We start from the raw sequence: 24,852 nt of genomic DNA, 5'->3' as shown, positions 1-24,852 counted from the left end.
AGGAAGTGACAAAGAATTAAATCTAAGAATGCACCAACAATCACAAGTAGATGTTCCAAAATTAACAAAAAGACAAAACGAAAAGCCTTGAGTGAGTGTAGCATTTGTAACAAAGTATACAAATTGATAGTTTACCTGATAAGAATATGAAGATGCAGCTAGATGACAAGGATTTGGTTCTGAATATCGAGGGAAATGACATTCAAGAAGAATAGGCAGTGAGGTAAAGGTGGAAGAGTAACACTGTTAATTTAAGGGTGGCATTCCTCCAGTAGTAGTAGATGACCTTGGTTTAGGAGATTAAGGCATAGAGTTGGTTTGGATGGAGATGACGAATAGCAGGGAAAGGAGATCATTTGTGCAAGTAGTCTACAGGTCCACAGTGTCAGACTAAGCATACAATTAGATAGATTGGGTGTTTGTAGTTCGTAGAATGCTTTCAGAATAGTTTCTTTGAGCAGCACATTCTGGAAATAGTCAGACAGCAGGTTATACTAGACGTGGCATTGTGTAATGTGACAGGATTAAGTAAAAACAGCCATAGGAAGCAGCAACCAAATTATGATTAGATTTTCTATCCAGTTGAGAAGAGGAGGAGGTGAAGACTAGCATTTTAAACTGAACAAATCACACCAATGTGGGCATGAAAGCTCAGCTCACTGAAGTGCACAGGGATACTGGACTACAGCATAGACCAACAAAGAAGCAACAGCAATCATTTAAGCATATATTTCATGGTCCTCACAGTAAGCATATTCCTACCATAAAGAAAAATTCTAAAGGAATGACTCACTATCCATGGTTCTTGAGTGAAGAAAACATCGAACTTGAGAAGAAAGCTTATACCTGTGCACAGGTGAGTATAAGGTCAGATGATTGTCATTCTTTGTTTGCCCAATGATAAAACAAACATGAGAAAGGAACTAGGAGTATGACAGGAAACAAGCTAGACATAAGCAAATGAGTAGAATAGGTACAGTTGGTTCTGCAGTGATGCATGTTTCTTCAACACAAATCTTCTTTAAAGTGACTGAAGAATTTAGACTGCTATTTGTAGAACATGACCTTTCCTGACCTAGATTGGCTACAATGTGATTCCAGCCACATTATTTAAATGGAGCAGCTATTGTGTAATTTTCCTATAACGTGAGATCAAACGAAAATGGGACTGTCGCGTTATGTCAGAACTAACTGTATGCGAAAAGGCGGAGATTAAAGTTAGTGCTTGTTGGGTCAAGAATGAGAATGGAGAGTTAACAGATAAAAAGGAATGGAAAGCAAAATGAACAAATATTTAGTTTCTGATTTTATTAGAGTTCCCATATAAAGTTCCCATTTCAGCAATAGCTGTCAAGAGAGGGGTGGAAGGAAGAGAGGAACTCTATAAAATTATAATCACCAGGGAAGTGGTAATGAGCAAAGTGATGGATCTGCAGGCTGATAAGCACCAGGTCCTGATGTCAAGAACGTGGAGCTGGAAAAGCACAACAGGTCACGCAGTATTTGAGGAGCAGGAGAATCGATGTTTTGGGCATAAACCCTTCATCAGGCTTATACCCAAAACGTCAATTCTTCTGCTCCCCCAACGCTGCCTGACCTGCTCTGCTTTTTCAGCACTACACTGTCGACTCTGACCTCCAGCAACTGCAGTCCTCACTTTCTCCAACCAGGTGCTGATGGACCTCATCCTTGGATCTTAAAAATGAGGCTAATATAACAAGCTTTGGTGTTCACTTTCCAAAATTTTGGAAAGGTTCCAAAAGACTAGAAATGAGCAAGTAGCACCCTCTATTCAATGAAGAAATGCACTAATCAGGAATCCCAGGCCCATTTAGCTTGGTCATGGGCAAAGATTAGAATTGTTGATTGAAGAGGCAAGAGCAGGGCATTTAGGAAAAACTCAACGTAATTGGGAAGAGTTGGTATGCAATTTTGGAAGGGAAATCATGTTTATCCAATTTATTGATGTTCTTTGAAGGAGTAATAAGTGCAGTTGGATAAAGGGGAACCTCTACCTGCACTCTCCTTGGATTGCCAAAAAGCATTTATGAGATAACACTTCAAAAGGTCATTGAGTAAATCAAAACTTCGTGGAGTAAAGCACACCAGATCAGCATGGACAGATGATTAGCTGGCGGGCAGAAAACAGAGTAAAATGGGTCTTTTTCAGATTGGCAGGATGGGATGATTCTGTACTGGGGCCTCCAATTTATGCGATTCATTACTAACTGTGATTTGGGGAGCTAAGGTATGGTAAATAATTTTGCAGATGACAAAGTTAGGTAGAAATTGCATTGTGAAAAGGTATTAGAGGTTGCAGATGGTTATGTAAATAGTTCAATTGAGCAAGTAGGCAAAATCTGGCACAAGGAGTACATGGTAGAAAAATATAAATTGCTCGATTTGGTAGGAAGAATGAAACATGGGACATTATTAAATAAATGGAGAAGCACAGCAGAAATTGAACAAACAGAGGGATCACCTGTGCTTCTAGCATGTCAGGAAAAAATATAGTGTACACATACAGCAAGTAATTAGGGTGTTTAATAGAATGCTATCCTTCATTATGAGAGGAATTGAAATTAAAAGGAAAGACATTATGCTTCAGTTATAGCTGTAAGACAGTGGGTACTTCCATAAACCTGAAGTGCTATAATATTCTAGGCCAACTCTCCATGAAAGAGGATATTAGACAGAGAGCTCCCAACCTGGAGGCAGCTCCTCAGGTCTGTCACATTTTGTCTGATGGTATTAGCCCCATCTGCTCTCTCTCTCTCTCTCTCCCTTTAGTGTGACACTATCATTGCAAGGGCGACACTTTCTCTGTGAGGGATCTGCCAGTGTCATGAAATGGACAAATACAAACACCTCCCTATGAGCCCTGCAAGACACACCTCTCAGGAGGACTTTGCTTGCGTCACATACTGAGAATCCCTGGCTTGAGTATGTAGACCCCAGGAATGGGGAAGATGTTGGCTCTTATAAACCCTTGACATGACTTCCATGATTTGTCAGTGCAGGGCAGACTGTGTGACTGTCTCAGGCCTGATATCCTGCCGCTGAACAGATGGGACAAAATGTGCATTCCTGAACATTGGAGTTTTTACTACACTGCTCAAAGACTACTCCCATGGTTGGCTAGGTCACAAGAGGGAGTACGGAAAATATATGAGACTGATGCAGTGGAGAAACAAACATCCTAAAGGAACAGCAGCATCTCATTGTGAGTGAATGTGGAGTCACTTCAGAGGACCATTACATTTCATTGTGGAAAATGACACTACATCAAACATAATATTGGTGAGGCCTCTTTTGGAGTATTCTGTCCAGTTCTGGTCACCCTAATATAGGAAGGACATTACTAAATTAAAGAGGGCGACGAAAAGATTTACCAGGATGTTATGAGGAATAGAGAGTTTGTAAAAATAGAATGGGGGGATATGGGTTCAATGCAGACAGATGGGAGTACTTTAGTTTGGGAACATGGTCAGCATAGACTTGTTGGATAGAAGAGTCTGTTTCCATGCAGTGTGACTCTACAGCACTGGTAAGATCATATCTCAGATATTCACTGACGTTTTGGTATCTTTATTTAAGGAAGGATTTATAAATGCAATCAAAGCAATGGAATCAGGTGATCATACAAAATTTTGTTTTTTTGGCATTATAGTAATCTAGGCAGGGGCAGAAGAAGGTTACTAGATTGATACCTGGAACAAGCAAGTTGTCTGATGACAAAGGATTGGACAAATTGGGCTTGTTTCTGCTGGATTTCAGAAGAGCAAGTGGTGTGATTTAAGAGACTAAAATCCTGATTGGACAAGATGAATATGGAGAATGCTTCCTCTTGTGGTCGAGTGAGGGGGGGGGGGGGGGGGTGTGTGGAGGAGGGTGGTGTTGGTTGGTTCACTACTTAAAAATACAGAGGTTGCCCCTTAGAACACAAATGAGGCAAAATTCTCTCACATGACCATGTAGCATTGAACCATTCTGCTTTAGAAGGCAGTGGAAATGAGGTCATTGAAAATTTATTTAAGACGAAGATATAATGATTCCCTTGACTAACATGAAGCGAAGGCTATCGAGGGTCAGTGGGAATGTGGAATTCAAAACAGAGATCAGTCATGATCTTACTGAATGGCAGAGCAGCCTCAGTGGGATCAAGTTGCTTATTTCTGCTATTAATAGTTTTACGTGCAATTAGGCTAACTTGTTCCTATGGAATCAACTTTTCAATTAAATTAAAATTAACTCAATTGTTCAATTAGGATTGAATTGAAGAGGCATGAAATAGTTGCGATTTTTGGCTCATAAAAAGATCCGAAAAATAAAGTCAAACTGAATGTCAAGATACGGGATTTGTTTGAAAATAACTGCTTTGGCTCTGGAAAATGAAACGAGTAAAAGGGAAATCTTATCACAAACCATATGAAAGGAACATTGCTGGTGGTTACTGGAAACAGGAGAATATTCAGGTGATCATACAAAAGCTTGGTTTTTTTTGGCATTATAGTAATCTAGGCAGGGGCAGAGATACTAAAGACAACTGAAAACCAAACAGTCTTTGTTGGATGCTGTAATCACTGACAAAGCCCAACTGGAAAAGAACATCCCTTAGTGTTGAACACTAAAATAAAGGCTCTATTTGTGGCATATATAGACTAGTCCCAGCCCAGAACAGACAGTTCTGCAGACCCATCCTTGCATCTGCTTTATAGTTTTTAAAAAATTGAACTTATTTTTTATATTCAATGTGTTCAGACATGTGGGGAATTACACAACAGGTAGGATTTGTACCTAGGCCTTTTGGTCTAGGGGTAGGGACTCTATCTCTGTGCCACAACCGCCCTAAGTCTGCTTCCTAAAAGGGCTCAATTGATGAGCTCCAGCTAGGCATGCCATTGTCAGTTACCGAGGAAATCAACACATACAGAGCTCCACAGAGAGATTTATTAGTGATTCCCTTTGGGCCTTAAAGAGGTTATCACAGATGTGATGTTAATTTATTTCAAGTAGGAAAAGATTGTAGTTGAGAGACTAAAACATTGAGATTTTCCCATCTAAATCCCACTCCCCATAAGAGGTCTGACAAATAGTTTGGAAAAGAAAACTTTATTACCTATTAGGTTGTAGGTAATAAAGAAAATTATCATTTTACTTATATAGTACTCTGATCAGTATACTAATTCCTGAAATGAGAAAAATATCTGATGAGGAAAGGTCAAATAGATTCAGCCCATATTTTATACAGCTTAGGAGAGCAAGAAATGATCTGATTGAAGCATATACAATTTTTATATAAGGATACAGCTTGACAATCTAAAATATACTCTGCCTTCTCAAATACACAGAAAACTTCACACGCAGCACATGTAATAAAAGATCTCTCTCTGTAATATATCAGTGATGTAAAATGTAAAAGACTGAACAATTTATATTTCTTACCTGATTGAGTTATAATAGTTTCAAACTGCAAGTGCTGCACAGAGTAGTTGCTCCACTGGTGTTGTGTGTCAGCCACCCATCCAATCAGTTGACTTATGTGTTGTCTGTACAGATGCAAAAAATTATCGAAGTTCTGTGCTGCAGCCAAGGAAGCCAAGGTCTTTTCTACCTGCAACCAGTCCACAGGCTTCATTTTGCAGTATGTTAACAGCTCACTGAAATGGCATAAATAATTCACAAAAACAGAGTAGAGTCTTTACAGGAGACTTCTCACTGCAGAGCCAATTTGCCTACAACATCTGATATCTATTGCCAGTAAACAAACTGGGTGTGTCAAGTATCAGTATTTGAAGAAATGATGCCAAACCTCCTCCTTGCGACAGTTGCAGAGTCAACAGATCAGCATAAAAGGGGATTTCAATAAAGAATCAATCATGCATTATTTCAGAGAGTAAAATGAAGAAATGAAACAAACTTATGTCTGCACGGGCTACAGTTTACCTAGACAAAAACATGATAGAAGTTAAGGACAGTCTTAAACTGAAAGCAAAAGCATTCACAGATGCAAAACTCAGTGACAGCCTTGAAGATTGGGATAAATTCAGAATCCAGCAAAGGCCAACTAAAAAGAAAAAGAGGGAAAAAAAACCTACCACAGCAAACTAGTGAGAAATATGAAAACTGGCATTAAGGGTTTCTTTAAATATATGAAAAGGAAGAGAGGGGTCAAAGTGACCATATGCCCCTGAGAAAAGGATCTGGGAAGACAATTATGGGAAACAAGGCGATGACAGAGGAGTTAAACAGATAGCTTGCATCAGTTTTTTTGGTGGATGATATTTTGAACATCCCATTAATCCTAAAGAATACGGGGGAGGAATTAAGTACTATCACTAGAGAAGTAAAATAGACAAACTAATAGGGCCAAAGGCAGATAAGTCCCCTGGCCTGAAGGCTTACATAATTGAATCCTAAAAGATGTAGCTACAGTCATAGTGAAGGCGTTGGTTGTAATTTTCAAGATATCCTTGGACTCTATAGAAGTATCAGTGGATATTTGGAAAATTGTCTGTAATAGACCCCCTCAAAATGGAGAAGCAAAAAGCTGTTAACTTTAGGCTGATGAGTCTCACATCTATTATTGGAAAAATAGTGGAATCAATTATTAGGACAGGTAACAGTGAAACATTTGGAAAATCATAATCTAATCAAGCAGAGTCAGCATGACTTCATGAAAGGGAAATTATGTCTGAGAGCTCAACCAGAAGAGATTCAGGGGAAACCAGAAAGTATGTTGTACTTGGACTTAAGAAGGCGCTCGATAAGCTATCTTACAAAAGTCATAAGATGGTGTTGGAGGTAGCACGCTGCCACGAACAGTGAACTGGTTAATGAGCCAGAAACAGAGAGTGGGGATAATGGGAACTTCTTCAGGTCCATGATCTGTAACAATCCACAGGGATTGTTTAAAATATGTATTAGTGACTTGGAGGAAGGAAACAAATGTTCTGTAGCCAAATTTGCAGATGACACAAAAGGAAATGGAAAGGCAAGTTGTGAGAGGGATACAAACAGATTACAGAGAGATACTAATAGGTTAAGTAAGTGGGCAAATAGGATATAATATGGCAAAATGTGATATTGTTCATTTTGGAAGGGAGAACAAAAGCACAGAGTATTACTTAAATGAAGAAAAACTGCAACAGACTGCAAGGGACTTGGGTGTACTGAAGCACAAAACACAAAGCTAGTACATAAGTGCAGTAGGTAATCAGGAAAGCTAATGGAATGCAGGCTCCTATTTCAAGGAGGTTGGAGTAGGAAAGTCTTGTTGCAATTGCACATGGTGTTGGTGAGGTCACATCTGGAATATTATGAGCAGTTTTGACCTCTTTATTTAAGGAAAGATATTATTTCATTGGAGACTGTTTGGAAAAGGTTCACGAGGATGCCCTGGAATGGAGACTGTCTTATCAGCAAAGGCTAAACATATTGGGACTCTACTCATTTAGAAGAATGAGAGAGGATCGCATCAAAACATATGAAAGTTTTCAGGGGCTTAACAGAGCAAATGCAGAGATGTGTCCCCTTGTGGTACAGTCTAGGGCCAGATGTCATCACCTCAGAATAAAGGGATGCTAAGTGGTGTGAGGAGCAATTCCTTCTCTCAGAGGGTCTTTGAAACTTCTTTTCATAGAGAGCTGTGGGGCAGAGTTATTCTGTATATTTAAGGCTGAGATAGAAGAAGCCCTATCAGTATGGAATAAAGAGTTATGGGAAAAGGGCAGGAAAATGGACATGAGGATTGTTAGATCAGACATGATCCTTTCACATGTGTAGCAGGTTTGAGGGGTCAAATAGCCTACTCATGTTCCTATTTCTTAGGATCTTATGGTCTCAGTCCATTGCGAGAAAAAAGTGAATTTTACATATACATTTGGCTTATATATGGAATGGACTGCTTCAAAAGGGTGGTAGTAGCAGATTAATAAATTTCAAAAAGGGAATTAGATGAATGCATCTAAAAGAAAAACTGCAGTACAGGAAAAGTACAGACAAGTTAGACTAGTTGGATGACTCTTGCAAAGAGCCAGTACAGCCATGATGAGTTGAATGGACCCTCTGTGCAGTGCATTTTATCAGACACATTGATTAATGCTTGTGCTGGATGCATTGTTTACGCCTATCTCAACAGCCGTCTGCTCCAGCTGCAGAAAAAGCATCAAGGTTAAAGTCAGCTAATGAATTACAACATGCTTAAGAACAGTCGAGAAACATTTTACTGTATGTACATGTACTTTAAAAAGCTTGATTTTAAAATTATAACCTGCGCAAAGAGGAATTTATGTTCATTAAGTGCAGTGTTGACATTCAAAATACGTTTCTTCTGTCGACATGAAACATTCCTGTTTCAGACACCATGTTGTGACATGAAACATAAAACTCAGTTTTTTTTTGACATGTGCCTTCACTTTGAAGTCTCATAATGATCACCAACTATTACACCAATGTAATGCTTCTACTTTCCACACCATCCAGCCTCACAACTTTTCAGAGACAGATTGCCAATTTGTGCCTAATTACACATAATTTTGTGCTGTGGCTGTGTTCCCATTAGGAAATGGATGGAGACTGCCCAAAATTATTTCACTTCCAAGCTCTTTACAGCAGGTACAAAAAACAGGCTTCCACCTCATCCTTACGGGTTGGATTCAAAGACTAGGTGAGAATGTGGTAATTGTGCTTCCGAAAACCTCAAATGCTCAAGTGTTTCAAAACTTCAAATTGCCTCTGATTTCTCAGAAGATTAAACCATTCTGTGATGTAGGCACATTGCTTATATTCCATCAAGTAAGAGATTACAAACCAGCACATTGTCCCAGGATGCACTTTTCATCCTGTTCTCACATTAGGGGAAAGAGATGAGGAGAATTAGTAGAAAGGGCATATGCCCAAAACATTGATTTGCCTGTTCCTCGGATGTTGCCTGACCTGCTGTGCTCTTTCAGCACCAAACTCTTGACTCTGATCTCCAGCATCTGCAGTCTTCAATTTCTCCTCGTTGATTTTAACCCTACTGTGAAGCCTCTTCCAAGGATGCCTATACTTGAAGAAGTTCTCCTCCTCCCTCTACTAGGATCTCAGTGAGTTTCTCTCTCACTGCAACCCTCAGGTCATCTGCTCTGCCCTGAAGCTCTTCAGCCACGTCCTGAAGCAGACTCACTACCACAGCCACATCTCCTGAGTACTTGCCTATGGAACCGACTGATTCTGGTTTGTGAGACAGAAGGATGCAGGTTTAAGTCCCACTCCAGGGACCTGAACACAAAATTTAGGCCAGTATTACGCAACCACTGCACTGTCAAAGGTGACGTCTTTTAGATGACTCCAGTACTGTGACAGATGTTAATTCAGCCATTTGTGGGAGATTATTGTGCAAATTGGCTTTGTTTCCTGCCATTTTAACAGTGACTAGACTTTACAAAGTATCATCTGGCTGTAAAGTACTTTAGAAAGTTCTGACGTTAAGAATATGCTGTATAAATGTAAGCTTTCCTAATTAAAAGAGGCATTAAAATCACACAGAATCAGGAAGGTGGGAAGGAAGAAACATGGGAAGTGACATTGAACAATTGCTCGTTAGAAATTTGATTGCTTCAAACTCATTTCACATTGATACCAACTGCCTTTTGTACCACTTATCTGGGTTGGATTCAGTCAGGTTCCAGAGTTCAAATGATTTTGCACTAACTCAAGGGCACACACAGAAATTTGCTTCTGAGAATGTTTGGTACATTGAGGACTACAAAGGTAATACTGAATCTTAACAATTAAGGCAGATCAGCGCTGACCTCCTGAATAGCAGTCAATCTAAAGCTCCTGCATAAATAAACACTTTGGTGTGACACTTAAAAATAAGGGCATATTTTTTCAATGATTTGAGAAAAGTCAGATTAATATATAACCCAGGTGGGACAAATGACCTCTAGTTCATGATAAAGGAGATGAAAATTATTCCAAATATATTTTTCAAGATTCTCTCCACGCAAATTAAATAATTAGAGAACAACCAACGTGGCAAGTTAAAGGTTCAAATGTCCAATTCTACATAACTGCCACAGTTGATCTTGTACACCTAATCAATGGTTGGCTATGGCAATGAAGCTAGTCAACTGTATTTTGATGAATGGGGTACAGTAGCACCCAAGAAAAGAGTAGGCAAGAACCTTAGTGTCCTTGTACGTTTTTTTTTCTGTCCCTGCTCGTGTCTCCTTTAAACAACTAGACCAAAAAGAGGTCAGCCCCCCTCGTGCACAAAATCATTTCAATTCAATATGAAAAACTGATTTATTCCATCCATTCTTCAATCATGTCAGGAAACGGAACAAGTCAAAAATAACTTTCTTCTCAACCCCTCCCCTTGCCCAAAGCGAAATAGAAACTGAGCACTGTTGCTTCACTTTTTAAAAAAAATTAATATTGAGAATCAGGAGCTACAACTATTGCTCGGGATTAGTGAATAAATCTTTTTACTGAAATATACTCATTGGACAAGAAATCAAACGTAACATTCACAATCAAAGAAATTCAGAAAACATTCGTAAATAGTAAAAGGTGCCTAAATATTAATTATTACAACATTTTGCACATGCTGTCAAAAGATAATCACTGAAGTCCCAAATCACCAAGAGCTGCAACTCTAGAAGCTACCACTGCTCTATTTCAATCCTCAGAATAGTTGAAATTTATGAAAACTTAGGAACTTTACTTAACCATAAATGCACATAATCCACCCTCTGAATTAATTTGAGGATTTCCACCAGTACTAATTTGTCAAAACCATTCAATTGAGATGATTTGATCTAGGTGTCTAGCACTGATTTTGCATTACTCTTGTATGAGAAGTCTTAACAGCGACATTGTTCTCTTTATATTTTGGGTAGGTGGGACATCTACAAACAAGATGGTGTACACCTGAATCAGAGGGGTACAAATATCCTGGGGATGAAATTTGCTGATGCTCTTCAGGAGGGTTTAAACTAATTCAGCAGGGGGATGGGAACCTGATTTGTAGCTCCAATGTCCAAGAGGTTGAGTGGTGAGGTCAGAAATATAGTTTCAAGGTCACAAGAGTGCACCAGTAAGCAGGAAGGTGGTTTGAAGTGTGTCCACTTCAACACCAGGAACATCCAGAATAAAAGGTGAGTGAAATTGCAGCATAGGTTGGTATATGGGATTTGATGTTGTGGCCATTTCAAAGACATGGATAGAGCAGGGAAAGGAATGATTGTTGCAAGTTCCAGGATTTAGATGTTTTAGTTACAACAGAGAAGATGATAAAAGAGGGGGAGGTGTGGCATTGTTAGTCAAGGACAGTATGACAGTGACAGAAAGGACACTTGAGGACTCTTCTACTGAGGTAGTATGGGCTGAGGTTAGAAACAGGAAAGGAGAGGTCACCCTGTTGGGAGTTTTCTATAGGGCTCCAAATAGTTCCAGAGATGTAGAGGAAAGGATTGCAAAGATGATTGTGGATAGGTGTGAGAGTACGAGGGCAGTTGTGATGGGGATCTTAACTTTTCAAATACTGACTGGAAATACTAAAGTTCAAGTACTTTAGATGGGTCAGCTTTTGTGAAATTTGTGCGGGGGGGGGCGTTTCCTGACACAGCATGTAGACAGGCCAACAAGGAGACAGGCCACATTGGTTTTGCACTGTGTAATGAACCAGGCCAGGTGTAAGATTTGGAGGTAGATGAGCACTTTGGTGAGAGTGACCATTATTCAGTTATGTTTAATTTAGTGCAGGACAAGAGTAATAATTGGGGCAAAGGCAGTTATGATGTGATTAAGCAAAATTTAGGATGTACTAGATGGGGAAAGAAATTGCATGGCATGGGCACAATTGAAATGTGGAGCTTATTCAAGGAACAACTACTGCATGTCCTTGATAAGTACATATCTGTCAGGCACGGAGGAAGTGGTCGATTGAGGGAGCCATGGTTTACTAGGGAGGCTGAATCGCTTGTCAAGAAGAAGGTGGCGGCTTATGTTAGGATGAGATGTGAAGGCTCAGGTAGGGCAGTTAAGAGTTACAAGATAGCCAGGAAAAACCTAAAGAGAGAACTAAGAGAAGCCAGGAGGGGATATGAGAAGTCGTTGGCAGGTAGGATAAAGGAAAACCCTACATCTTTCTATGCGAATATCAGGAATAAAAGAATAACTAGAGTAAGATTAGGGCTAATCAAGGACAGTAGTGGGAAGTTGTGCATGGAGCTCGAGGGGATAGGAAAAGCGCTAAATGAATATTTTTCATTGATATTTACATTAGAAAAAAAACAATGTTGTCAAGGAGAATACTGAGATACAGGCTACTAGACGAGACAAGGAGGTGGTGTCAGGAATTCTGGTGAAAATAGATAAGAATAGAAAGGAATAAGTTGATTAGGGACAGTCAACACTGTTTTGTGATCACTGCTTAGGTCGTGCCGCACAAACCTTATTAAGTTCTTTGAGAAGGTAACCAAACAGGCGGATGAGGGTGAAGCAGTTGATGTGGTGTATATGGATTTCAGTACAGCGTTTGATAAGGTTGCCCATGGTAGGCTATTGCACAAAATATGGAGGCATAGGATTGAGGGTGATTTAGCGGTTTGAATCAGAAATTGGCCAGTTGTAACAAGAGAGAGGGTGATGGTTGATGGGAAATGTTCACGCTGGAGTTCAGTTTGTTGTGGGAACCACAAGGATCTGTTTTGGGTCCGCTGTTGTTTGTTATTTATATAAATGACCTGGGTGAGGGCATAGAAGGATGGGTTAGTAAATTTGCGGATGATACTAAGGTAGGTGGAATTGTGGACAGTGCCGAAGAATGTTGCAAGTTAAGAGGCACATAGATAAGCTGCAGAACTGGGCTGAGAGGTGGTAAATGGAGTTGAATGTGGAAAAGTGTGAAGTGATTCATTTTGGAAGGGGCAACAGGAATAGAGAGAGTACTAGGCTAATGGTAAGATTCTTAGCAGTATAGATGAGCAGAGAGATCTTTGTGTCCATGAGCATAAATCCCTGAAAGTTGCCACCCAGGTTGATAGGGTTGTTAAGAAGGCATACAGTGTGTTAGCTTTTATTGGTCGAGGGACTGAGTTTCAGAGCCACAAGGTCACATTGCAGCTATACAAAACTCTGGTGTGGCCGCACTCGGAGTATTGTGTACAGTTCTGGTCACCCCATTAGAGGAAGCTTTGGAAAAGGTTCACAGGTGATTTACTAGGACATTGCCTAGTTGGAGGGAAGGTCTTACGAGGAAAGGCTGAGCGACTTGAGGCTGTTTTCATTCGAGAGAAAACGATTGAGAAGTGACTTAATTGAGACAAATAAGTTAATCAGAGGGTTAGATAGGGTGGGCGCTGAGAGCTTTTTTCTTCAGATGGTGATGGCTAGCACAAGGGGACATAGCTTTAAACTGAGGGGTGAGAGATAAAGGACAGATGTCAGAGGTAGTTTCTTTACTCAGGTACGGCCTGCCTGCAACAGTAATAGACTTGCCAACTTTAAGGGCATTTAAATGGCCATTGGATAAACATATGGATGAAAATGGAATAGTGTACGATAGATAGGCTTCAGATTGGTTCCACAGGCTGGCGCAACGTCAAGGGCTGAAGGCAACGCTGTAATGTTCTATGTTACTGAGAACAATTTTGCCTTAGATTGACGTCATTTAAAAGGCATAACATAATTTTATAGTGTACAAAATTTTAGATTTCTCTAAGCAGGAAATGCCTTCCACCCAATTCAGCCACTGAATTGCCAGAGACAAGACCTATCTCACTTGTCCCCTAAATCTCTCTCAAAAATGTCTTCAAACAGTCTTTTAAACTTTGAAACATTTCAATATCATTGTCATATGAATTTACTCCGACATTACACTGATGACAACAAAAGTACCTTTAATAGTATTTTGGGATATCGTGAGCTGGTGAAAAGCGTTGCACAGTGCAAGTACTTTCTTGCTTATTCAGGTGCTTCATTACTCTTTAATATAAAGTTCCATCTCTTTTCTTAGAGTGCTAACTATTTGTTAATATAAAGAATTTGGATCAATTATTTTTCCAACTCCTCCTAATCTTGAAAACTTCAAAATGAGATCACCTCAAAAGGATTTTCCTTTCCAACGTAAACAGTCCAACTTGACCTCAATTGAAGATCGGCATAAGAATCTTCACTGCTCACCTCTCAAAGACAAATAAGTTAAGAAAACCTGACCAATGCTTTTCAGGGGATCACGTTCAAAGCATTCCAAAATCTTGTTACCTTGAAATCTCTATTCTAACCTTTACTAATCCAACCAACTAATGTTTTTCACCTTGTCTTCTGTGCTTGGTGCGACTTCATAAATCTATTCACAACAAAAAGAGCCAAACTTGCAGTAAGCTTACTGAAGTTAACCTAATTCCCATGTGACTCCACACTACTTCACACTTCACTGCAAAGTGTCTGATCCTCTCTCGATATCATTAATAAGAAAATACGAATCCTTTTAAATTTGTCATTAGCCAAATTGTCAGTTTCATTTGCAGTGTCCTCAACCAAAAGTTGTACATTGAAATATGTGATCTCCATGACCATTCCGTGAGATAACCTGCTCATAACTACTTAATTGAATATTGCCAAAGGCATTCTGAAAATCCATCAACATATTAACACATGTATCCAACTGGCCATACTGGAAACCTCTTGGAAATTTTGCACTTGAGTCAAAAGTGGCCTTTTATCCCTCAGTGTAGACCGAGTGTTGTTAAACTAGCTATTAAAGTTGAAGTTCAAATTCAAGCAAAACTATGGCAAAGTGCTGGACGACAAAAGCAAACTAGGGTTTTAATATCCCAATACAATCAACAGCAACTTGACTGCACCTTTGCTGACATGACAAGGCAATCAATCATAGAGTTAGAAACCAAGCCAGATAAGTAATTCAATGTTAGAATTAAAGCACATATAATGATGCAAGTGAAAGAGAAAATGCACAGAGACAAACCTGATTCTGGATGAGTGACCAACATTGAATTTGTCATTTGAAAAACATTAAAAAGATTTTACCTTTTAGGACCAATACGTTCTCAAAGTTCTTTACAGTCAATTAAACATTTTGAGTCTAGTCACAGTTTTTAATTTAGGAATCCGAACAGTCAACTTCTGCACAGCAAACTCCCATACACAACAATGTGACAATGACCAGATAATCGTTGTGTGGTGTTGTCTGAGACATTTATATTGGCGATAACATCAGGGATAGCTCCCTTAATCTACTCAGAAATTGTGCCATGTAATATGTTACATCCACTTGAGGGGGTAAAGGGAACCTTGATTCAATCTCTCAACTAACTGCAGCACCTTCAACAGTGCAGCTTCACTTCTGCATTGGAATATCCTCTGATTTTTGGGTTCAAGTCCAGAAATAGAACTTGATGTCGTAACATCTGACCAAGAGACAAGAACACAATCTACTGGGAAACAGCTAACATTCAGTGTACCTTAGTTTTATACCTAATACTTGAACTTTATTCAATGTAGAGGAGAAAGTGAGGACTGCAGATACTGGAGATCAGAGCTGAAAATGTGTTGCTGGAAAAGCGCAGCAGGTCAGGCAGCATCCAAGGAACAGGAGAATCGACGTTTCGGGCATCAGCCCTTCTTCAGGAATGAGGAAAGTGTGTCCAGCAGGCTAAGATAAAAGGGAAGAGGGACTTGGGGGAGGGGCATTGGGAATGCGATAGATGGAGGGAGGTCAAGGTGAGGGTGATAGGCCGGAGTGGGGTGGGGGCGGAGAGGTCAGGAAGAAGATTGCAGGTTAGGAAGGCGGTGCTGAGTTTGAGGGATTTGACTGAGACAAGGTGGGGGGAGGGAAAATGAGGAAACTGGAGAAATCTGAGTTCATCCCTTGTGGTTTGAGGGTTCCCAGGCGGTTCCTCCAACCGTCGTGTTGCCATGGTCTGGAGATGGAGGAGTCCAAGGACCTGCATATGTCCTTGGTGGAGTGGGAGGGGGAGTTGAAGTGTTGAGCTACGGGGTGGTTGGTCCGGGTGTCCCAGAGGTGTTCTCTGAAACGTTCCGCAAGTAGGCGGCCTGTCTCCCCGATATAGAGGAGGCCACGTCGGGTGCAGCGGATGCAATATTTGATGTGTGTGGAGGTGCAGGTGAATTTGTGGCGGATATGGAAGTGTCCCTTGGGGCCTTGGAGGGAAGTAAGGGGGGAGGTGTGGGCGCAAGTTTTGCATTTCTTGCGGTTGCAGGGAAAGGTGCCAGGAGTGGAGGTTGGGTTGGTGGGGGGTGTGGACCTGACGAGGGAGTCACGGAGGGAGTGACCTTTTCGGAACGCTGATAGGGGAGGGGAGGGAAATATGTCCCTGGTGGTGGGGCCCGTTTGGAGGTGGCGGAAATGACGGCGGATGATACGCTGGACATGGAGGTTGGTGGGGTGGTAGGTGAGGACCAGTGGGATTCTGTCCTGGTGGCGGTTGGAGGGGTGGGGCTCAAGGGCAGAGGAGTGGGAAGTTCAAAATCCACAAACCTGACTGCCCCGGCCGACCCATTGTCTCAGCCTGCTCCTGCCCCACCGAACTCGTCTCTGCGTACCCCGACGGTCCTGTCCCCCTTAGTCCAAGAACTCCCCACCCATGTTCGGGACACCACCCACGCCCTCCACCTCCTCCATGATTTTCACTTCCCCGGTCCCCAACGCCTTATCTTCACCATGGACATCCAGTCCCTGTACACCTCCATCCCCCATCACGAGGGACTTAAAGCCCTCCGCTTCTTCCTGTCCCATCGTACCAACCAGTACCCTTCCACCGACACTCTCCTTTGACTGACTGAACTGGTCCTCACTCTGAACAACTTCTCTTTCCAATCCTCCCACTTCCTCCAAACCAAACGAGTAGTCATGGGCACCCGCATGGGCCCCAGCTATGCCTGCCTCTTCGTAGGATATGTGGAACAGTCCATCTTCCGCAGCTACACTGGTCCCACCCCCCACCTTTTCCTCCACTTCATCGATGACTGTATCGGCGCTGCCTCGTGCTCCCAACAGGAGGTTGAACAGTTCATCCACTTTACCAACACTTTCCACCCCGACCTCAAATTCACCTGGACCGTCTCAGACTCCTCCCTCCCCTTCCTAGACCTTTCCATTTCCATCTCGGGTGACCGAATCGACACGGACATTTACTATAAACCGACCGACTCCCACAGCTAACTAGACTACACCTCCTCCCACCCTGCCCCCTGTAAAAACGCCATCCCATATTCCCAGTTCCTTCATCTCCGCCGCATCTGCTCCCGGGAGGACCAGTTCCAAAACTTTAAACACGTTATTTTATAACTGAAGTTTCACATTGCAATGTGTTTGATTTTTGTAAGTTGAAATGATTTTAAATGGAAGATACATTGAAGATGTATACATTGAATTAAGCTGAAAATGTGTTGCTGGAAAAGCGCAGCAGGTCAGGCAGCATCCAAGGAACAGGATGCTGCCTGACCTGCTGCGCTTTTCCAGCAACACATTTTCAGCTTAATTCAATGTATACATCTTCAATGTATCTTCCATTTAAAATCATTTCAACTTACAAAAATCAAACACATTGCAATGTGAAACTTCAGTTATAAAATAACGTGTTTAAAGTTTTGGAACTGGTCCTCCCGGGAGCAGATGCGGCGGAGATGAAGGAACTGGGAATATGGGATGGCGTTTTTACAGGGGGCAGGGTGGGAGGAGGTGTAGTCTAGTTAGCTGTGGGAGTCGGTCGGTTTATAGTAAATGTCCGTGTCGATTCGGTCACCCGAGATGGAAATGGAAAGGTCTAGGAAGGGGAGGGAGGAGTCTGAGACGGTCCAGGTGAATTTGAGGTCGGGGTGGAAAGTGTTGGTAAAGTGGATGAACTGTTCAACCTCCTGTTGGGAGCACGAGGCAGCGCCGATACAGTCATCGATGAAGTGGAGGAAAAGGTGGGGGGTGGGACCAGTGTAGCTGCGGAAGATGGACTGTTCCACATATCCTACGAAGAGGCAGGCATAGCTGGGGCCCATGCGGGTGCCCATGACTACTCGTTTGGTTTGGAGGAAGTGGGAGGATTGGAAAGAGAAGTTGTTCAGAGTGAGGACCAGTTCAGTCAGTCAAAGGAGAGTGTCGGTGGAAGGGTACTGGTTGGTACGATGGGACAGGAAGAAGCGGAGGGCTTTAAGTCCCTCGTGATGGGGGATGGAGGTGTACAGGGACTGGATGTCCATGGTGAAGATAAGGCGTTGGGGACCGGGGAAGTGAAAATCATGGAGGAGGTGGAGGGCGTGGGTGGTGTCCCGAACATGGGTGGGGAGTTCTTGGACTAAGGGGGACAGGACCGTCGGGGTACGCAGAGACGAGTTCGGTGGGGCAGGAGCAGGCTGAGACAATGGGTCGGCCGGGGCAGTCAGGTTTGTGGATTTTGAACTTCCCACTCCTCTGCCCTTGAGCCCCACCCCTCCAACCGCCACCAGGACAGAATCCCACTGGTCCTCACCTACCACCCCACCAACCTCCATGTCCAGCGTATCATCCGCCGTCATTTCCGCCACCTCCAAACGGGCCCCACCACCAGGGACATATTTCCCTCCCCTCCCCTATCAGCGTTCCGAAAAGGTCACTCCCTCCGTGACTCCCTCGTCAGGTCCACACCCCCCACCAACCCAACCTCCACTCCTGGCACCTTTCCCTGCAACCGCAAGAAATGCAAAACTTGCGCCCACACCTCCCCCCTTACTTCCCTCCAAGGCCCCAAGGGACACTTCCATATCCGCCACAAATTCACCTGCACCTCCACACACATCAAATATTGCATCCGCTGCACCCGACGTGGCCTCCTCTATATCGGGGAGACAGGCCGCCTACTTGCGGAACGTTTCAGAGAACACCTCTGGGACACCCGGACCAACCACCCCGTAGCTCAACACTTCAACTCCCCCTCCCACTCCACCAAGGACATATGCAGGTCCTTGGACTCCTCCATCTCCAGACCATGGCAACACGACGGTTGGAGGAACCGCCTGGGAACCCTCAAACCACAAGGGATGAACTCAGATTTCTCCAGTTTCCTCATTTTCCCTCCCCCCACCTTGTCTCAGTCAAATCCCTCAAACTCAGCACCGCCTTCCTAACCTGCAATCTTCTTCCTGACCTCTCCGCCCCCACCCCACTCCGGCCTATCACCCTCACCTTGACCTCCCTCCATCTATCGCATTCCCAATGCCCCTCCCCCAAGTCCCTCTTCCCTTTTATCTTAGCCTGCTGGACACACTTTCCTCATTCCTGAAGAAGGGCTGATGCCCGAAACGTCGATTCTCCTGTTCCTTGGATGCTGCCTGACCTGCTGCGCTTTTCCAGCAACACATTTTCAGCTTAATTCAATGTATACATCTTCAATGTATCTTCCATTTAAAATCATTTCAACTTACAAAAATCAAACACATTGCAATGTGAAACTTCAGTTATAAAATAACGTGTTTAAAGTTAAAGCTAAAGCTAAAGCTAAAAAGACAGCGAATGCACTCAGCAGTTAATTTTTGTTTGAAAGTGCTAACCATTTCAAAACCTAATTTACAGATAGGCTATTCAACTAGCTGATCTGGGTAAGTTTGCACTTGGTAATACCTTGTTTTCCAGTTCTTGGTCAGACGTTAAGGATGTGATGGTCACCAGCACTTTAAGCAGATGCAAATTTATTTCACTGCATTGCTTTCCACATACCGTAATTAAGATCTGCACACAAAGAAGCAGCTGTTCCAAATACTCAACCTACAGTTTCATAAAGAAGAAAAAAAAATCAACTAACATTTTTGCACTATAAATGCACATTTAATTTCATTCTTGTACGTATGACTAGAACCCAAAAGTAGATTATTTGTCTTGAATAGAAATATATTGCAAATTTTATTTCAAAGCTATATTTGAATGTTTTACAAATTATGTTTTTATCCATTCAATAAGGTGCAACTCCTCTGGTGGAATAGAAGTGAAAAAAAGTGCACTTGAGGTTTAATATTGGGAACGTACACAGTTCCTACAAATCATCAGCTACTTCATCCAGATCAACTTGTTTCTGGAAGCAGAAGCAGGCACAAGATAAAAGTTAAATAAGTTTGCTGGTAAAAGATTGCTGGTTAGTGTACAGTTTCAATCATGGCTAGCAAGGACTGATTTAACGTAATTTTTGCCTCCATATTATTTTGTTGTGTACTTTTGATTTCTTTGTCTCCATTTGTTTGATTGCTGGTGTTAGAAAACTGCCAAAGATTGGCTGCTAATTTAAAATGAGATCAAAATTGACCTTAACGTGTGCTAAAGTGCTGCTCCTTTTGTACAAGCACAAAATTTTCTCCTCAACTTGTTTAGACAAAAGACACAAATCTATTTTCTCATACCATTTTCTCGCAGGTTGTCATTAATGCAACAGATTTCAAAGACATGGATCAGATTTCATTCAGCTAGACTGCCAGGTGCAAATTTTGGCTGAGAACACAAGGGCAAATACCTCCAGAGAAGACGCTGAACAATTTTTGAAAAGAGTGAGTTTCCTTCCACAACAAAGAATCCCAATTTGCTGTTGGGTTAATCATCATATATTCTCTTTCGCCACTACTATTAACACCTGGCTCTAATCAGGAAAAGAAATTTGTTTCCGGGTCAATTCTATACAACCTAATGGAAGAACAGAAAAAATTCCCTTTGCTTCTCAAAGAAGCAGTGGAACAAATATCAACATTTAGCAGCAATTCATGTTTTATCTTAGGCAGCTATTACACTTCCACTCAGTAACCATAAAATTAGCAACTTCAAGTATTTCTAAATGCAATCAAATTGTGACTGAAGTGCAAAATATTTGAAGGTCTATCAATGAGAGAAAAAAAGAAAAAACTAGAACTAGAAAAAATTTTTTAGAAACCACAGTAGTAAACATAATGAATCAGTGGCAACAATCTTTTCTTTAATGGTGGCATCCAGTTACTACTTGCGAGTGGTGCCAAGTGAATCCTGACAAAGGCACAATATTAACAAGTGGAAGGAGCATATGTTGACAACAGTCTACCAAGGATACTAGTCAATACTAAGTTGAAGAGAAATAGTGTACACTTGCCAAATGACTTTGATCAGTATCCCTAGACCAAAAGTAGTCCAGACTGCATGGGAGGTCAAAACTGGGAACCTGACCACGTCTCAGTACGGTACTATTACATTGCCCTATTGAAAGGAAGGGGACATACATCTCAACCGAAAGATATGAGTGTACAAGATGATCTTTATTCATTAAATGGATTGATTTACACCCAAATAAGAAACAAAGTTTGTTCTGATATAAAACATCTTTCATTTTCATGAGGGGAAGTTATGCCATGTTTTTCAAATGGAATTTCCGAAATCTAAAACACTGTAAAGTGGCCTTGTGCAGCTCTCCAACACAAATGTCAACCTATCCCTTAATAATCAACAAGTGGATCAGCCGCTTGAACTAAGTAATGCAGTCGATGAGCACCTATTAAACTGATCTCTCTACAAGACAGTAGATCCAGAAAAGGCAAGGCAGGGGCAAGGAGGGCAGGAATCCAAACTAATTTCAAACTAAAAACTGCAAGAGCAAACAAAAAATGGGAATTCAGCAAAGTAACAATGCGCTTAATGTATTTTAATCATCAGTAATACAAGTTATTATAGCAATAGAGACATCCGAATGGCATCATTACCAGTAACAGCATTACTACTTTCAACGTCACAGCTTGGGGCTGCTTCAGTAAATCTGTACCGCTGTGAAACTATTAAGTCAAATAGTTGACGTATAACTTATAAACGTACTTCAGGAATGATTTTACTCAGTGAGGAGTAGTCCTTGGATAAAAATCTTTCATTTTTTCCTTTCTCGGAAGCATAACAACCTTCTCACTGACAAGTAGTCTCTGGTTACTCTGCGACGACAACTTCTTCCAAATAGGTTTTCCAGAAACACTAACAGCTTCCCAGTTTATCCATTTCTTTGCTTGGCTTATGGATGCCAAATAAATATATTCATGTCACATCAACATTTGAGAGAATAAATGGAAAAACGGCGGCTTGTTAACCAAACTGTACTTAGTTAATAGTCCAAAGCAGTTTACATGAATTATAATACAATCCATTCTAAAGATTACTTCAAGCACAGGAAAGCGGGTTTCTGACATATACAATAAGGTAAATCCCTCAATGTTTGAAGGTTCAAATACTATTAGGTTGTCCAGACTCTCAAGCTTAATGAAAAACAAGTCATTAAATGTGTAGATGACAAATCATGAAAACATTCCTGTTTTAATTCTTTTGCTCAAATTGGCTGCTATTACTAATTGCTGGTCAAGCAGGAATTACAAAAGCTACAGATCAGCATGCTTTAAGCATTTTAATAGTCTGATTCATTATTATTTTCATTTGTGACAAATTTTTCAAACAATCTTAGGCAGATAGCTTTAGCTGAATTACCAGGGTGACACTATTTCACATTCACACTACAGATTTTAAAATCAATGTAAAGTTTCAGATACAAAAATAGTTACTGCAGCATTGACAAAAGCACAAGAATTGAAGAGTGCAGTACTGGAATAGCACAGCCAGTCAGGCAGCATCTGAGGATTAAGAAAATCGACTTTTCGAGCACAAGCCCCTCATTAGGAATGAGGGGTTGGCCAAGGGAGGGGGGGGGGGGGGGTGGAGAAAGAGGTATCTGAGAATGCGATAGGTAGATGAAGAAGGGGGTGCAGGTGAAAAGTTGGAGAGGGAATTTGGAGGGGGTCAGTGGGAAGGAAGATGGACAGGTAGGACAAGTCAAGAGGGCAGCATCGAGTTGGAGGGTTGGATCTGGTACAAGGTTGGAGGAGGGGAAAAGAAGAAACATTGATTCCATTCGGTTGGAGGGTCCCAACGCGGAAGATGAGACATTCTTCCTTCAGGCATCAGGTGGTTAGGGTGTGGTGGTCGAAGAGGCCCAGGACCTGCATATCCTTGGTGGAGTGGGAGGTGTAGTTTAAATGTTCGGCTTCTGCGCAGTGGGGTTGTTTTGTGCAAATGTCCCGGCGATGTTCTCTGAAGCGTTTCGCAAGAAGGCGTCCTGTCTCCCCAATGTAGAGGAGACCACATCGGGAGCAACAGATATAGTAGGGATGTGTGTCAAAGTGCAGGTAAATCTCTGACAGATGTGGAAGGCTCCTTTGAAGCTTTGGACGGAGGTAAAAGGGGAAGATGCGGGCACAGGTTTCCCCTCCCATGTGGTCAATGATGCCCTCCAGTGCATCTCCTCCACCTCCTGCATCTCTGCCCTCAAACCCCACCCCTCCAACCACAACAAGGACAGAACCTCACCTTCCACCCCATCAACCTCCGCAAATATTCCATTATCCTCTGCCATTTCGGTCACCTACAAACAGACCCCACCACCAGGGATATATTTCCCTTCCCATCCCGATCAGTGTTCCGTAAAGGCCTTCCATCTGCGGTTCACTTGTTAGGTCCATGTACTTCCACATGTCAGCTACTGTACCCTTTGCTCCTGATTTGGTCTTCTCTACATCGACTGAATAAACTGGGGCTGTTTTCCCTGGAGCGTCAGATGCTGAGAGGTGACCTTATCGTGATTTATAAAATCATGAGGGCACAGATTAGGTGAATACCCAATGTCTTTTTCCTCAGGCAAGGTAGTCAAAAACTAGAGAGGGCATAGATTTAAGGTGAGAAAAGATTTAAATGGGATCTAAGGTACAACATTTTCACGCAGAGGGTGGTGCATGTACAGAATAAGCTGCCAGAAGAAACGGTGGAGATGGTACAATTATAACATTTAAAAGGCATCTGGATGGGTCTATAAATTGGAAGGGTTTAGTGGGATATGGGCCAAAAACTGGCAAATGGGACGAAATCAGATTGGGATGTTTGGCTGACGCAGATGAGTTGGACCGAAGGGTTTGTTTGCATGCAGTGAGATTCTACGACTCTAACTGCCTACTGTTTGGAATATTATTTCATCTTTACCTTTCCACCTTCTAATAACCAACAGATAAGTGCATCGCACTAACATGTATATATCATCATTCAGTGGTTAGCAGTGCTGCCTCACAGCACCAGAGTCCCAGGTTCGATTCCAGTCTCGGGTGACTGTCTGTGTGGAGTTTACACATTCTCCCTGTGTCTGCGTGGGTTTCCTCCGGGTGCTCCGGTTTCCTCCCACAAGAGATTCAGGTCAGGTGAATTGGCAATGCTGAATTGCCCATAGTTTTAGGTGCATTAGTCAGAGAGAAATGGGTCTGGGCGTGTTACTCTTCAGAGGGTCGGCGTGGACTAATTGGGCCGAAGGGCCTGTTTCCACACGGTCAGGAATCTAATCTAATCTAATCCAATCCACATCTGGTACTGCTAGCATCAATAAATAAACAGAGAAACATGCAACAACTAAATTACAGTTTCAATATTGTACTGCTTTTCTATTCACCAATCCCCCTTCTTTTGTTCTGATCAAATGTCAAGGATTCAAAGCCTTAACTATCTTTCTCTCCACAAATGCTGCCATTACAGCTGAGTATTTCTAGAATTTCCTGTTTCGGTACTCTGCTTCTTTATTGTAATGTTTAAGGTGATCAAGACAAAATTGCATTGTTATCTCATACAAGTTGGTCAGGTTTCCTAACCAAAAAATAATTGCCTTCACCCAGTCAAAGTCAAAAACACATCATACATGCTTCCATCATATGACAGACAACAGAACAACAAAAGGTCTCACTTCCATGTTTACTCAGTTTCTCTTTTGCTTATATGAAAAATGTTAAGTTATAAAAGATAAAAAGAGGAAAAACAGAAAATATTCCAAATAC

The 24,852-nt window shown here is 41.8% G+C and overlaps 1 protein-coding gene across 1 annotated transcript in view; it reads right to left on the bottom strand.

Annotated features, from left to right (window-relative positions):
• The window catches only part of LOC140464585 (dynein axonemal assembly factor 5-like), a 124,530-nt gene that overhangs the window by 26,774 nt on the left and 72,904 nt on the right, over window positions 1-24,852 (bottom strand). The window contains exons 7-8 of the mRNA XM_072559837.1: window positions 19,625-19,768; window positions 5,446-5,614 (exon numbers count right to left, since the gene is read on the bottom strand). Coding sequence (XP_072415938.1) covers window positions 5,446-5,614; window positions 19,625-19,768 — 313 coding nt within the window. The remainder of the gene's footprint in view (window positions 1-5,445; window positions 5,615-19,624; window positions 19,769-24,852) is intronic.

The sequence above is a fragment of the Chiloscyllium punctatum genome, chromosome 40, assembly GCF_047496795.1.
Source record: "Chiloscyllium punctatum isolate Juve2018m chromosome 40, sChiPun1.3, whole genome shotgun sequence".
Taxonomy (NCBI): domain Eukaryota; kingdom Metazoa; phylum Chordata; class Chondrichthyes; order Orectolobiformes; family Hemiscylliidae; genus Chiloscyllium; species Chiloscyllium punctatum.
The sequence above is the reverse complement of the archived record's forward strand: the minus strand, read 5'-3'. Positions and strand labels throughout refer to the sequence as shown.